Source organism: Hypanus sabinus, chromosome 1, assembly GCF_030144855.1.
Source record: "Hypanus sabinus isolate sHypSab1 chromosome 1, sHypSab1.hap1, whole genome shotgun sequence".
In the NCBI taxonomy this organism is placed as follows: Eukaryota; Metazoa; Chordata; class Chondrichthyes; order Myliobatiformes; family Dasyatidae; genus Hypanus; species Hypanus sabinus.
Window position 1 is genome coordinate 38,406,120 of NC_082706.1, and position 15,281 is coordinate 38,421,400.

Here is a 15,281-nt window from a genome sequence, read left to right on the forward strand (position 1 = left end):
TTCTGAAGGGTCTCGGCCTGAAACATTGACTGTTCAATTATTTCCATAGATGCTGCCTGGCCTGCTGAGTTCCTCCAGCATTTTGTGTGTGTTGCTCTGTGTTTCCAGAAATTTCCTCTTGTGTTTATGGTTGACACTATTAAATGCATTGCCCAGGAATGTAAAGACTTTGAATGGTTTATTTTTGCGTAATTTTTTAATTGTGAATACAGGTTTTGTTTAAAGAACGAGCTGGCAACTCAAGTCCATGAGCTCTGGTGAAGGACAACTTGCACATCTTCTGAATTTTTGATATTCCGCTTGGGCATATAATTCTCCCTGCATCTTCCACATTCCCTTTTGTAATGCCATTTGAAGTACTAGTTTGGAACTGTAGCCAGGAATGGTTAAACATTGGGATACATTGCGTGGCGCCAGGGCTATTTTTGCAGCGTGCACCCTCTTCATCTATGGCTCTTGGCAGCTGCATATGCCTCTGGGTCTCCACTGAAGGTTGGCCCAGCTGTGGAACTTTGACTAATTTCAACCAATGCTCTTCTCTTTCCCTGTTAGACTCTCCAGCAAAGAAAGATAAGGAAATATTTTGGGAAAGCATGTTTACTCCACAGAAAATGCCCTTAAGAATACAAAGCCAGTTAACTAAACTCTTTGTCACATAGATTGATTCCTTTTGCATTATTTCCCATGGATTGTTGTGTGTTTTTCCTCCAAATGCTCAGAATGATTATTTTGGAGATTACTAATTGTATCCAGTTTAGACAACAATGGACAGAACTATTACCATTCACAAGAAGTTGCCCGTAGCTGATGAGTGACAAAGCTCAGCAGAAAACATAATGTCTGGAGACCCTGGGCTTATCTTCAGCTGACCTGGCTACACTGGAAAAGCATGACCAAGGGAAAGGTCCACAGGCTTTGTAGATGCAGCACTTACAGTGGTGTGCTTTTTGAGGCATCTCAGTGCATTGAGACCAAGCTGCAGTCAGAATGTTTAGCTTGTTAATTTTAGAAAAAAAAAATTGCTGCCCAACTATGTTGTTCTAATTTTTTTATTCCTTCCCTTCTGGAGTTTTCACTTTAATGTTTGTTGAGCAGATCCAAACAGCGTGGAAACACTGTCACTGAATCCTTCAGTTCTAGTAATGATTTTCCAATTTTATGCATAAAATAATATATCATCAATGAAGGTATATAGTATAGATTAGCAAAACTGGACTATTAATAATATGTATAAAATACAAAATATTCATTGTTCATTTGTACCTATCTTATTGTAGTCCACTATTATTCTACTATAGATCTATTGAGTATGCCCACAAGACAATGAATCTCAGAGTTGTATATGGTGACATGTACATACTTGGATAATAAATTTACTTTGAACTTTAAAAGAAGGGTAGGACAAAAGAATGTGTGGTAAGGGGCTGCTGTAAGGTTAGGGAGTCAGGCCTTGGACTGTTGGGATGTCTCCTGGAACAGAGGTGACATGGACAAGAGGGATGGGTTACACTTGAGCTGAAGGAGACCAGCTCTGCTGGACTTACTCAGATGACTTTAAACCCTCCACCAGAGAGGTGGGACCCAGTGGGAGTTGAGGAAGCTGAGGCAAATGTAGAAGATGAAGCAACACGAGAGATCCTGCAGATAATGAAAACCTTGAGCAACACACACAAAATGCTGGAGGAGCTCTGCTGCTTGCTCTCCCCCTTGAGAATGACCTGCAACTGTTTAGAGACATCCTCAACTTTAACAGCAGGGAGGCATCACACCATCCTGTGGCCACAGAATCTCCCAACGATCAAGTCTCCCATCACTACAGCTCCTCCCTGCTGTCACTGAGCCACAGACCAGGCTGCTGCTGCTGCTCTCCTCTGAAAGGCCACCCTCTCCCAAAACCAGATACATGTTAGTGAGGGAACAACCAGCACCCTCTGCCTACCCCTTCTGTTCTTGCTGGTGGTCACCCTACTACCTGCCCCCTGTAACTCTGGTGAGAGTCCCTCTCTGTGGCTCCTGCCTGTGAAGTTCTCCAGAGAGAGTCCATGTGCAGACCCTAATCTCCTTGAACCTCCCTTATCTGTTCACAGCATACTTAAATATCTCTCAAGAGCTTGATGCAGAGTCTCCACCCAAAACCACAGCCATCCCGTCTCCCACAGATGCTGCTTGACCTGCTAAGTTCTTCCTGCAGTTAGCTTACTGCTCCATGTTCCAGTATCTGCAGTCTCTTGAGTCTCTGTTAAATATTCCTCAAGTCAGATTTGATTCACTGGCAGTACGAAGTTTTGCTTTCCAGTGGATATGCCTCGAACTTGCCAAGGGTCAGTCTTGCTCCTCACTGTGCCTCGTGGACCGCACTGGCTGCAGGGTGATAGTTAGTGCTCACAGGCAGCCGTGATCTGGAGACCTAGTGAGGGGTGTTGGGCTCTAGCCAGCCGCTGAAAGAGTGTAGCCTCTGCTGCTGTCCTGGGCCAGCCACCTCCCTTCCTGCTACTGCTTGGTCAGTACCTGAATCAGGTTTATTACCATAAGACCATAAGAGATAGGAGCAGAAGTAGGCCATCCGGCCCATCGAGTCTGCTCTGCCTTTCAATCATGGGCTGATCCAATTCTTGCAGTCATCCCCACTCCCCTGCTTTCACCCCATACCCTTTGATGCCCTGGTTAATCAAGATCCTATCTATCTCTACCTTAAATACACCCAATGACTCATGGCAAAAAAAAAAAATCCACAGAGTTACCACCCTCTGACTGAAGTAATTTCTCTGCATCTCAGTTCTAAAAGGACATCCTCCAATCCTGAAGTTGTGCCCTCTTGTCCTAGACTCCCCTACCATGGGAAATAACTTTGCCATATCTAAACTGTTCAGGCCTTTTAACATGCTGCCAGATGTTCCTCATGTGATAACTTTTTCATTCCTGGAATCATTGATGTTATGTTGTGAACTTCATTTTATGGCAACAGGACAGTGAAAGACATTTTAGTATTAGTTCATTATTGTCACATGCACCAAAGTATAGTGAAACGCTTGTCTTGTGTACTGGTCATACAGATCAAATCATTGCACAGTGCACTGAGGTAGAACAAGATAAAAACAAAGAAGTGTAAAAACTAATGCAAAAGTGCAGTTCAGGTAAATGATACCATAATGAGGTTGATTGTGAGGCCAAGAGTTCATCATATCATACAAGAACCTGACCTTGAGCCTGGAGGTACGTGCTTTTAGCCGTTTGTATTTTCCACTCATGAGGCGGGGGGGGGGGGGAGAAGAGAAATGTTCGGGATGGGAAGGCTCTTTGAATAACTTGGCTACTTTACTGAGGCAGGGAGAAGTATAGACAGAGTCCACAGAGGGGAAGCTGGCTTCGATGATGCACTGAGCTGTGTCCACAACTCTCTGCAGTTTCTTACGGCAACTGCGAGTGACTGCGCCATTCCTACAGAATCCTTTCTATGGTGCATCAATAACAATTGGCTAGGGCTGGCGAGGTCATGTCAAATTCCATTAGTCTCCTGAAGAAGTAAAGGCATTGGTGAGCTTTAAAAATATATATTGCAATAGAAAAATAAATAGTGCAAAATAGTGACCTAGTGTTCATGAATTCATGGACAGTTCAGAAATCTGATGGGAGAGGAGTTCCTGAAGAAACCGTTCCTAGAATATTAAGTGTGGGCCCTCATGCTGCAGTAGTCCCTACCTGCTGATAGAACAGGGCACATCCTGCATGGTGAAGGTCCTTAGGACCTCAGGACCCACTTTTGAAGATGTCTTCGATGATGGGTAGGGTTACGCTGTTGAGTCTAAAACCCTCTGCTGACTCTTTCAATCCAGGCAGTGATGCGCCCGGTTAGAAGGCTGTAGTAATTTTTCAGAGCCTTTGATGACATGCCAGATCTCCTTAGACTCCTAATGACGTGTAGTCTCTGGCACGTCTTCAGCCCCTGGCTCACCCAACCCCTCCCAGTGTCCATCTGATGGCTGATCTGTTTACTGCCCCCTTCCAGGTCTCGCCTCAGCCCACGGGTTTGAACCTGCCAGTATCACAGAGTTCCAACAGCCTCAGCACAACAGGTAACAGGGGAGTGGGCGGGCTGTGGCAGAGGGGTGGGGGGGAAGAGAAAGACGGGGAGGGTATGGTGGGGCTGGGCACAGGGTGCAGTGGGAATGAGGTAAAGGAAGATACTGTGGGTGGAGGGGACTGAGGGTTGGGGATAATGGCTGTAGAGTGATGAGGGAGGGGGAGAGGGGCAGGGTCATGTGTAGGGTAGGGAGAGGAAGAGGATGGGAGAAGTTTGGCAAGGTTAGAGTGGGAGGGGCAGGGAAAGGATGAGGGGTAGAGGGGTGAAGAAAGAGGGGCAGGGACATGGGAGGGAAAAGGAGCCAGTAGGAGCAGGAGGGGCATGAGGAGATAGGGTGGTAGGGGAAAAGGGCAGGGGAGGGGTGCCAGGGCCAGGGGAAGTTGGGGTGGGGAGGGGCAAGGGAGAGGGGTGGGCGAGGGGGTTGGGGTTGGGGATAGAAGGTCAGAAGAGAGGGAGAGAAGGAAGGGGGTGAATTAATTGGGGAGAGGGGCAGGGAGGGAGAGATTGTGGATAGGAGAGGGCCAGGGGAGTGTTCGGAGGGGAGAGGGGCAGGGTTTTGAGGTGAGATGGACATCCTCAGCACATATTGGAAGAGATAAAGTGAGATAGAGATAGTGAGAGAGAGATATATATAGAGAGAAAGATAGAGAGGGAGACAGAGAGAGAGAGAAAGAGAGAGGAGGTATAGGGGGAGGGGACGATGAGGATGGATGGGAGAGAGATGCAGAGGAGGGGTGGTGGAGTAGAGAGGGACCAGGACAGGAATGGGAAAGGGAGGGAGAGGGGCAGGAAGAGTGAATGGGGTGGGACTATGTTGGTTCTGGTTGGGATTGAGAGCAGGTATCGTGTGGCCTGGGAAGGAAGGGACCGGCTCCGTGAGTGCTGACTGTGATCCTCTCCCCTCCCAGTTTCTACGATGTCTGCCGCTGGCTCGTCACACACGCCGGGAGTAAGCGGGAGCTCCCTGTCGGCACTCAACACCTCCCCTCCCACACCCCCGAACAGCACAAACAGCAGCCACTCGATGGCACTGTCAGCACTGAACACCAGCACAGGGTAAGAGACGCTCGCTTCTCACACCTCAGCCCAGGTACGCTGACACACCAGGGAGGGGCACAGTGTGTGGGGGAGGGAGAGAGGCTGGTGGGGGGCATGTCCTGCAGAATGGAGCATACTGGGAGGAAACAGAAGAGAGAGTTGGTGGTCTGGTTAGCCCGAGGGAGAGGGGAACATAGAGGAAACGACTCCAATGCCATGTGGGGCTGACAGCGTCCCCCGTCCCATCCCATTGTCCACCCAAAACATACCCATCACCATCACTACCCCCAAAAACACACACCCCTTTCCGAAAATACCCACACACACTCAGACGTGTACATGCCCCCAATGCATATGTTTAAAAACACACAAGCAATATGCATGAGCCTATACGTACACATGTAAATGTTGTGCACAAATTATGCACATACATACAAAATGCACACACACAACTATGTACACACACAAACACACACACACACACACACACACATACACACACACACACACACACACACACACACACACACACACACAGCATGTGTGCACGCATGTATACAAACATATAAGCACGCACATTCACTGGCGTTGACACTCCACACTGAAAGAGCACCCCCTTGCACCCCTGTGCATGCCTGCCCACGGAGCCAGCCGGGACCTGCACCCCTCAGTATGCAAGGACTGTTTCTGAATACCTTCTGTTGGTTGGATTGCAGGAGTTCACTGCTGCCTGTCAACCATGGGATTAACGCCTCGTTGATGGCCAGTAATCCCTTGGCCACCATCCAAGGTTTGTTTGTATCTGTGTGTGCACTCACTCCATTTCACCCACATGGCAAGTGCTGCTGGCCTTGGAGTGACGGTCCCACACATCCTGCATCAGACCCGTCACACACCCCGCCATATGTGTCATGAATCCTGCCCGCATGTATGTTACACATTCCACTCCATTACCGTCATATCATACAGTCCCCCTCATCTCCCGTAAACCACCACACATCTGGACTGGACGTGTCCCTGAAGGTCACTAATCCCCTTTCCTGGAGTTCCAATTCTCTTATCTTCTCTCCTCTCCTGGTCTCTAACCCCCTTCAATCTCTTCCTCCCTTCTCCCATATACTTCTTGTCTCCTCCCCAATCTCTCCTTCTCTCGTCCTCTTCCCCATTCTGTCCCCTGTCATCTTTCCCCGCCCACCTCCTGCTTTCTCCCATCACCTTGGCATCCATCTTCTTGCTCTGACTTTCCTGGTTTCTCTTCCCGAGTACTAGGTGCCAGCCTTAGGTTCTCAGCTTTGTCCTGTTGTGAAGCGAGGAATGGATGGACAAGGTATACCTGTGCAGAGCAAGGGAAAGCTGACATTTCAGGTTGATGACTGTTCCAAAACTTGCGTGTCTTCATACAGGGTTTGGGGAGGTTAGACATTATTCTCTGGTGGGTGGGAGTAGTGGAGAGTCAAGGAAAGAAATCTTATTTCAGCTGTACAATGACCCTCCCCTTGAAGGCCCCAATTCTTTATCCTCTCCTCTGAAGGTCCCAACTCTCCACCCCGTCCCCTAAAAAATCCAGACTCTTTTCTCCTCCCCCTCCCCAAAGATACCCCACTCTCCCCCTCCTTCCCCTGAAGGTCCTGACTCTTCCCCCTCCTCTGAGGTCCTGACAGTCACACCCTTTCCTCGGACTCTCCTTCTTCCCCTAAAGTTCCTGACTTTCTTCCTCACCCCCCCAATGGTCCTGACTGTCCCTCCCCATGTCCAAAATCCCCACTCCATAGACTCTCTATCCCCTCTCCAGAAGGTTCCCACTCTCTCCACCCTGCCCCCAATGGGATCTCCTGATTTAACCTTGTACCCCAGGCACTGGGGAAGAGCATTTCCAGCCTGCAGACCATCAGGTTTAGAAGAAGGAGTGAACCATGGTGTAGCTCAGTGGGTCAGTCAGCATCGGTGGAGGGAAGTAAACACAACGTTTTGAAAGAAGGGTTTTAATCAGAAACTTCAGCTGCCCATTCATAAGAACATAAGAAATAGAAACAGGAGTGGACCATCTTGCCTGTCAAACCATTCAATAAGATGATAGATGATCTGGCCGTGGACTCACCTTTTCCCCCTAACCCATAATTCCACTGCTATGCAAAAATCTATATAGCTCTTTCTTAAATATGCTTAATGAGGTTAGCTCTACTACTTCTCTAGGTAGAGAATTCCACAGTTTCATGACTCTCTGGGAAAAGCAGTTTCTCCTCATCTCCTTTCATATGTCAATTCCACCAAATCTTGAGGCTATGTCCTGTAGTTCTAGTCTTGCTTACCAGTGTAACAACTTTCCTATCTCTGTCTTATCTATCCCTTTTATAATTTTATATACGATCCCCTCCCATCCTTCTCAATTCCAGTGACTAAAATCCTGGGTGACTCCATCTCTCTTCATCTCTGGAATCAACCTGATGCCTCCAAGCAGTGTAATTCCTTCATTCTTTCCCCTTCCCTGCCCCCATTTAGTGTACACTTGGGGAAGGATGTTCCTGTACTCCCGCCCCACTGGTAATGAGAAGAGGGTTTGTCCTGGTTGGTGAGGGCCGTTAATCCCCCTCCTGAGGCACCGCCATTTGAAGATGTCCTTAGTGGTGCAGGGGGGTTGTGCCCATGATGGAGCTGGCTAAGTCTACAACTCCCAGCAGCCTCTTGCGATCCTTTGTATTAGAAGCAGGTTGGAAACTCTGACTGCAGCAGTGAGGCTGACCATGTCCACAGGGAGCTGTGGCAGTGGACTCCCTGATGGCGGAGTGAGGAATTGGGTGTGGAAGGTGTGGAGAAGGTACAGGACATTGCTCAGACCAAAGCCCTGACGGGAGGGCAGAGAGCATGTAGGTCCAAATGAGGACCTTCGCCTCCTCGTTGTCAACGCACAGGGCTGTCAATCAGAAATGGTCACTCCCACTCTCTGCTGAGGGGCTGCCTGACTGGCTGAGCATTTCCAGCATTGATGTCAGCATTCTCACAAGCAACAGTACCAAATCTTGATACACCCTTCAAACCATGTCTCCCTGTCTTATTGCTTGTCAAGTGTCTATCTTCTTGAGCCGCCATCCCTGGTTCAGTGTCTCTGTCCCCGGTTCACTGTCTCTGACCCCGGTTCAGTGTCTCTGACCCCGGTTCACTGTCTCTGACCCCGGTTCAGTGTCTCTGTCCCCAGTTCAGTGTCTCAGTCCCCGGTTCAGTGTCTCTGTCCCCGGTTCACTGTCTCTGACCCCGGTTCAGTGTTTCTGGCCTTGTGCCCCTGTCCGTAGTTATATTTCCACCTGGTGTCTCATTGTCCCAAATTCAGCGATCCCATGTCTCTTCTACACTACCGTCAGACCTCTGAACTAGTCACTTCCTTCACACCCCCTTCCCAGTCGTGCTCATTCTTGATTCTTAGCTCCACCTCTTTCAATCATTCTCTTATTGTCACTTCAGAATTTCTTTTTTGCACTACTTTAGAGGTGCACTCGTAACCTTTGCAACATTCTGTCATTTTGATAATCTGGGTGCTGTGAATCTGAGATCAGTACCTGGCCCTCTATTGGTGTCAGCATTGTTTCCAGAGAATATCCTGGCCCCTGCTACTTCCAATCTGCACTGGTTTGCCCTCCTCAGTCCCAAGAGACTCTCTTCTTTATCCCCTCTAGGCCTCGTCACATCTCAGTGGCCTGCTTTGTTTTTATGTCACGTCATGATATCTCAGTGGCCACGTCCCAGCGTTTTTCACTTTGTTCCCTGAGGTTCCAGCAGTGCTCTGGCCACCAGCAGTGGTCATGACAACCTCAAGACATACAGCGAATATCATTGTGGGTGCGTTCCCACTCCATGTCATCCGCATGACGGTGTGTTCTTATGTAAAGTGACATTGGGGCCAGTTCAGATGCATCGCCACATCGTGTTCTCAGTAGCTGTGATGTATTTGTGGGTCGTGTTCTCATTTCGCTCCAGAGTGGCATTGTATTTCCTTTAGTTGTTGGGTACAAGGACGTGACCTCTCCTGTGTGGCACGCATACCCCCAATGTACTAACTGTGCCTTTTTCAATATTCCATCCAATTACCTTCGCCTGACTGTGCGCTCAGCTCGCATGTGTTGTGTGACGCTGTGTTCTGACCGTACGATCTTTGTGTGTGTGTGCCCGTGTGCTGTGTTCCAGCAGTATGCTCTCTGTCTCTTTACTGTTTTAACTCTAAGCCCTTTGTGCTTTACTTTGACTGTGTATTCTGCCTGTGTTTACTGTATGCTGTGTGTGTCCTGTGTACTCAATCTCACTTTGCTGTGTTCTGAGTGTATGCTGTCTCTGTGCTATGGTCAGACTGTGCGCTCTCCCAGTGCGTGTTGTTTGAGTGTATGTTCTCTGTTGTATTTTGTGTGCTCTAGTCTGTGCATGTGTGTGTGTGTGTTCTGTTGAGACTGTATCCTCCCTCTGTGTGTGCTGTGTTTTGACTGTATGCTTTCCCTGAGAGTGTTATGTTTGATTGTGTGCTCTGTATTCTGACTGTGTACTCCTTCTATGTATGACATTTCCTGAGTGTGTGCTCTCTCTTTGTTCTGGCTGTATGCTCTCACTGCGTTTCTTGTATTCTGACAGAGCTCCCTCTGTCTGTTGTGTTCTGAATGGTGTGTGTGTGTGTACTTACGTACGCGCACTGCATTTTGACTGTGTACCCTCTCTGTGCTGTGTTCAGACTGTGTACCCTCTCTGTGCTGTGTTCAGACTGTGTGCTTTCCTTTCATGTGTTATGTTGGACTGTATTGTCTGTTCTCTCTGTGCTGTGTGCTCTCCCTGTGTGTTCTATTCTGATGGTGTACACTCTCTCTGTGCTGTGTTCAGAATGTGCTCTCCTTGTGTGTGTTATGTTGTACTGTATCCTTTCCTTGTGTGTGCCGTGCTGTGTGGGTGTTCCAAATTTGTGCTCTCCCTATGTTTTCTGTATTCTGCGTCCTTTCCTTGTGTGTGCCGTGCTGTGTGGGTGTTCCAAATTTGTGCTCTCCCTATGTTTTCTGTATTCTGCGTGCTTTCCTTGTGTATGTGTTATGTTGGACTGCATGCTCCCTCTGTGTGTTTTGTTCTGATTGTGTGCGGAGTGTGTGTGTGCTGTGTTCTGAATGTGTACTCCCTCTGTATGTGATGGTTCCTGACTCTCTTTGTTGTGTTCTGACTCAATGATCTCTCCGTGTGCTGTGTTCGGGCTATATGCTCTCCCTGTGTGTGTGCTGCTTTCTGACTGTGTATTCCCTCAGTTTTGTGTCCTGCGTTCTGACTGTATGCTCTCTCCCCCTGTCTGGTATTCTGTGTGCTGTTCTGACAGAGTGCACTCTGTTTGTGCTGGGCTCTGATTGTATGCACTCTCTGTCTCTCACTTGTATGCTCTCTCTATCTGTGCTGTGTTCTGACTGAATGCTTTCTGTCTCTCTGTTGTGTTCTGTCTGTATGCTGTCCCTATGCATGCTAGTTCTGGGTGCTCTGAGAACAGTGCATTCTCACTGTTCCCCATGGTGTGTACCGTATTGTCGCTGCCTGTTCTCCAGTATGTATATTTTGATGTCCTCTCCAATTATTCCGCATGGTGTATATAGTTCTCTCTGCTTGTTCCCCAACAAGGTACACTGTATTCTCACTGCCTGTTTCCCACACTCTGTATTGTTGTCACCTGCTTGTTCTCCATGGCGTGTACAGTTCTCACTGCCTGTTCCCCATGGTCTGCTCTTCTCTTGCAGCCCTCGCGAGTGGTGGGACCATTCCAATTACCAGCCTTGACGCCGGCGGGAATTTGGTGCTGTCCAGTGGCGCAGGCAGTGCAGGGACACAGAGCATTGTTACCTCACCCCTCTTCCTCAACCACCCCAGCCTGCCTCTTCTCGCCAGTAACCCCACGGCCGTCAGTCTGGCTTCCGTCGCCTCTCTGCAGACGAAACCTCCCGCAGCCTGCAGCGAGCAGGGGCTGCCCGCCGTCAGCATCGGCCCCGCCGGCTCCAGCGCAGAGTGACCGGGGCGGGGAGGGAGTGCCACTCACTCTGACTCCAGCTTCTCAGCTCCCTCTGGACCTTATGGAGGAGGTACCCAGAGAGGCTGCGCAGGTCTGTGCGATGGGGGCTTGCTCACAGCCTGACGCTCAACCTTCCGTACTTCGACATGGATCCATCACCATCCCCTTTGGTTTTTTTTCCCTAAGTTTTCTCTGGGATTTGGGGTTTTATATCATTTATAGTGTTTATTTTGTATTATTTCCCAGTGGGGAGGGATTTATCTATTTATTTACTGCTTGAAATATTTTATTCAGATACAAAGCCCTCCCCACACTACAAGACCAAACTTAACACATCTTCTCTGCATATTGCTACTATCCAGTGCCTGAACACCCAGTTATATCACTCAAACCAAAAAAAAAAAGACACAACACTTTTTAAAAATGTTTCTCCGGCATTTGAATACTTAAATTAAAACAACCGTGGGTTTTAATTAGATATGAGCGGGAGACAGCCGTGTCCCTGCTCCTATATACCTCATAGCCAGGGTCGGGTTGCAGTGGGAAACCCTCCTTCCTCTCTGCTCCCGGGTCTTCCCGTCCTCACAAACAAACCCTGGCTTTCCTCCGAGATGTATTTAATAATGAAACAAAGATAAAACCAAAGTAATGTTGAGAGGAGGAGTGGGCCATTTCGACGGGATGGGACTAAACAGGAAGTGGGGGGGTGGAGAGGGGGCCACCAGCTCCCATCCTGATCCCCGAATCTCTGACCTCAGTTTAGCTTTTCGCTTCCCGCTTTCTGATTTCAGGTGTTTAACTCTAGACTGTGAACCAGTGTGTACACTGTCGTGTGTGAGCCCAGGTGTACACCCTAGTGTGCGAATCCAGGTGTACACCTTCATGTGTGAATCCAGGTATACACAGTACAGTGTTAGCCTAGCTGTACAAAAGCGTGTGAGCTCAGGTTTCTACTGTAGTGTGCGAGCGAGTGCATACACTCGTGTGCACGTGAGCGTGTGGACCAGCGTGCACACTGGTTGTGTGGGCCAGATTCTAGGCAACTGGACGAACTAACACGTACCCTGGGCTTGAGTGCGTTTGTGTCTGTGTATGATCCAAAGTATACCTGACTGCATAGGAGTGTGGCGATGAATGTGTGAATCTGTGTGTACACAAGCATGTGGGACTACCGTATGAAGCCCTGCATACACCGATGTGTGAAACAGTCCGTTAATGAGTGCGTGGACCAGTGTGTACACAGGAGTGTGAACCAGCGTGTACGTGAGTACAGCTTTAGGAGAGTGTGTGCAGGGGACCAAGGGAGCCCGGCCCCTCCTCACTCCCTTTAAACCCCCTTTACACCTGGAATTGAAGTGATCCTCACCTACTTTAGATGGAATGTATCTGTTTAGCTAAATAGTTTTTATAGAAGAAATCTATGTTCGGCTTTTATTGCATATGTATAAAAAACAAAAGAAACTTGACTTTAGACCAAAAATTCTCCTATCTCCACATTAACCAGCTGGTGGTTGACAGCGCATTCCTGATGCACAGAAATACCAAAAAAAATCCCACCCACAGCTCTCGCTGTGGGGATCTGATCAAGGCTGAGTTCTCAGCCTGGTCGACCGTATTTGCCTCACTCAGCACCGGGCTCCACCCGGTGGCCCAGATAGCTCCCAGTGAATCTCAGCCTCAGCATCTTTATCCACGGCCTCCGGAGGCAGTGGACACCACCAATATCGGTCAGAATCATCAGTATTCACCAGCATTACTACTGTTAATATAGCCGTTGTGCTGAAACATGTCTTTATTATTATTTAACGTAATGGGTGGCTCTTATTGTTCACTGAGATTCACTGGATTTATCCAGTGTGAATATCCCAAATGTGGGGAAACTTATCTCTATCCAGGGCTCCTACCTTCATTAGGGAGGGGCCTTATTTTGGAATGGGCCATTGCTCTTAGGTGGGGCTCCTGGCACAGGAGCAAGCGCACCTCAAATTGTCCTGCACCTGATCTCTCTAGGGCAGGAAAAATGAGCTGAGGACAAAACTGTCCTGTGGAAGTCTGTCTGGTCTGGGCCCCAAGGTTCCACTCTGGTCCCGGGCACTTAGACTCCATCCTGTGCCGAGATCCACCCTGAGCCAGGAGGGCTTTATTTTGGGAGGGCTGGGCTGCAGGGATGATTACCCTGCTTGCAGGGGTCTTTTCCCAGGGTTACAAGGTCTACGGGTCTAACCCAGTGCTGAGTGAAGACTATCCCGGCCAAAAATGTGCACATAAATAGAGTTTGAAATAAACACAGCCAAATAAACCATGGACCCCGTGAGGAACGAATGCGCCAAGAAACCACCCCGGCGGTAGGGAGATAGCCCGTCATATACCTCATGTACTTTGATGAACCAAATAAAGACGGCACGGGTTTAAGCACAGCACAGCATGGGAACCCTGGCTTTGTGTGGGACCAGGCCAGGCAGCACGTGAAGGCAGTCTGGGTGTACTGTCCTGCCCTGTGCTCAGCTGCTGGCCCCGACTGACCACGAGCTCTGGTGTGACCAGTCTCGGTTACCTCTTCCACCCAGGGTCTGCAGGGCACAGGAACCCGATCGATTGCAAAACCTATAGAGGAATGCTTTTACAAAATGCCTCTGGACAGTGTGCCTTGCGAGCCAGAGAAGAAAGAACACATCCATTGTAACCCAGGCAGAAAGTAAATCCAAAGATATAAATAAGGTGTCCAGTGTAATTCAGAAAGGGAAGGAAAGAGGGACAGAAAAAGTGTCCAGTGTAATTTGGAAAGAATCCAGTAAAACCCAAAGAAAGGAGAAGAGTATCGTGTGTAATCCAGAGCACACAGCATCGCCCTGGGAAAAGGGTCCAGAAAGAGAACGGTAGTGTTAACGAGAGGGAGATGACAGTGTAATCCAGAAAGAAGAACAGAGGAGCCTCTGGCGTAATCAGAGAGTGAGAGAGGAAGAGAAGAGCACTCGAAATGCAAGTCAGAAGAGAGACAGATATTAAAGTGCATCCAGTGTTAACCAGATAGACATAAGCATGAATGGCATTTTACACATTTCCTCGTTCACACAGCGCACACAGAATGCCAGCATCGATGGAAAAGAGTCCTTATGAAGGGTCTTGACTCGAAATGTCAGCTGTGCTTTTTTCCATGGATGCTGCCTGGCCTGCTGAGCTAACCTGGCATTTTGTGTGCTTGGCTCGGATTTCCAGCATCTGCAGATTCTCTCTTGTTTGTGATTCCCTCATTCAGTCCAGAGACAGGGAGCAAGATCTGATTTTGGAACTGCGAGGTTTGAGTGTCACCCAAATTCGGGAGTGCGGGAATCCGGTGGGATCCAGATCAGAAAGAGCGAAAGGTGAGGAGACGTTGTTGAGGGTGGGTTTGGCTAGGACTGAGCAGTAGTTAGTGAAGCCCTGTCGCTGTCTGGGCACTGTTCAGTTCCTCCTCCAGTGGCCGGCTGGACTGGGGCAGGCCACCGTGTTCTTCCCAGCAGATTGTACAAGGCAGCCTCTCCATGAAACAGGGTCCCCGACTGACGCTGTGCTGTGCTCTGATCTTGTGCAGTCGCTTGCGATTTCTGGACACCGGGAATCTCTCCAGTCTCTGTGGGCGGCAGGTCACACTGCAAGTGTCTTAATGCTTCCCTCAAACCAGTAACCAAACAGAAAAACACTTTAAACCTAAATCAAACAAACCTCGAAAGGAACTTACCAAAGGTTACATCGCCAGTATACCTGGGCAAAGACTTGTGTTCCCAACGGCTTGTTCTGGGAAACAAAATATACAAAGAAAAGCTTGGTGACTTTTTCTACAACCAAAGACAGGGCAACTGTGGTACCTAGTTGTTGGATGGGGTAGGGGCGGGTGGGTGGGAGGGAGGGAGGGTGGAGGGGTGGGGGACGGTGTGTGGTACCCAGCTACCTGCCCAGGCACCCAAAGGTGCCAGCTCTGGTTTAGCCTGTGGACGGGGTGACCCGGAGGCCGGAAGGCCAGCCTCGACCCCCGCTGTTTGGCAGGATGGGTGAGGGAAGGTGACAAGCCCAAGGTGAGGGGCAACCCAGCCTGCCCTGCCCTCCACTCACGTCGGCTGACCCAGAGCTGCTGCCTAGGGACCCTCTGCCGGTGAGGGCATCGAGTGAGTGCCC

The 15,281-nt window shown here is 49.1% G+C and overlaps 1 protein-coding gene across 1 annotated transcript in view; it reads left to right on the forward strand.

The window, feature by feature from the left end:
- Window positions 1-14,979, forward strand: part of pou2f2b (POU class 2 homeobox 2b) — a 78,779-nt gene extending 63,800 nt beyond the window's left edge. The window contains exons 13-16 of the mRNA XM_059977061.1: window positions 4,007-4,073; window positions 4,990-5,137; window positions 5,836-5,909; window positions 10,861-14,979. Coding sequence (XP_059833044.1) covers window positions 4,007-4,073; window positions 4,990-5,137; window positions 5,836-5,909; window positions 10,861-11,129 — 558 coding nt within the window. The 3' untranslated portion in view covers window positions 11,130-14,979. The remainder of the gene's footprint in view (window positions 1-4,006; window positions 4,074-4,989; window positions 5,138-5,835; window positions 5,910-10,860) is intronic.
- The last annotated feature ends 302 nt before the right edge of the window (window positions 14,980-15,281 follow it).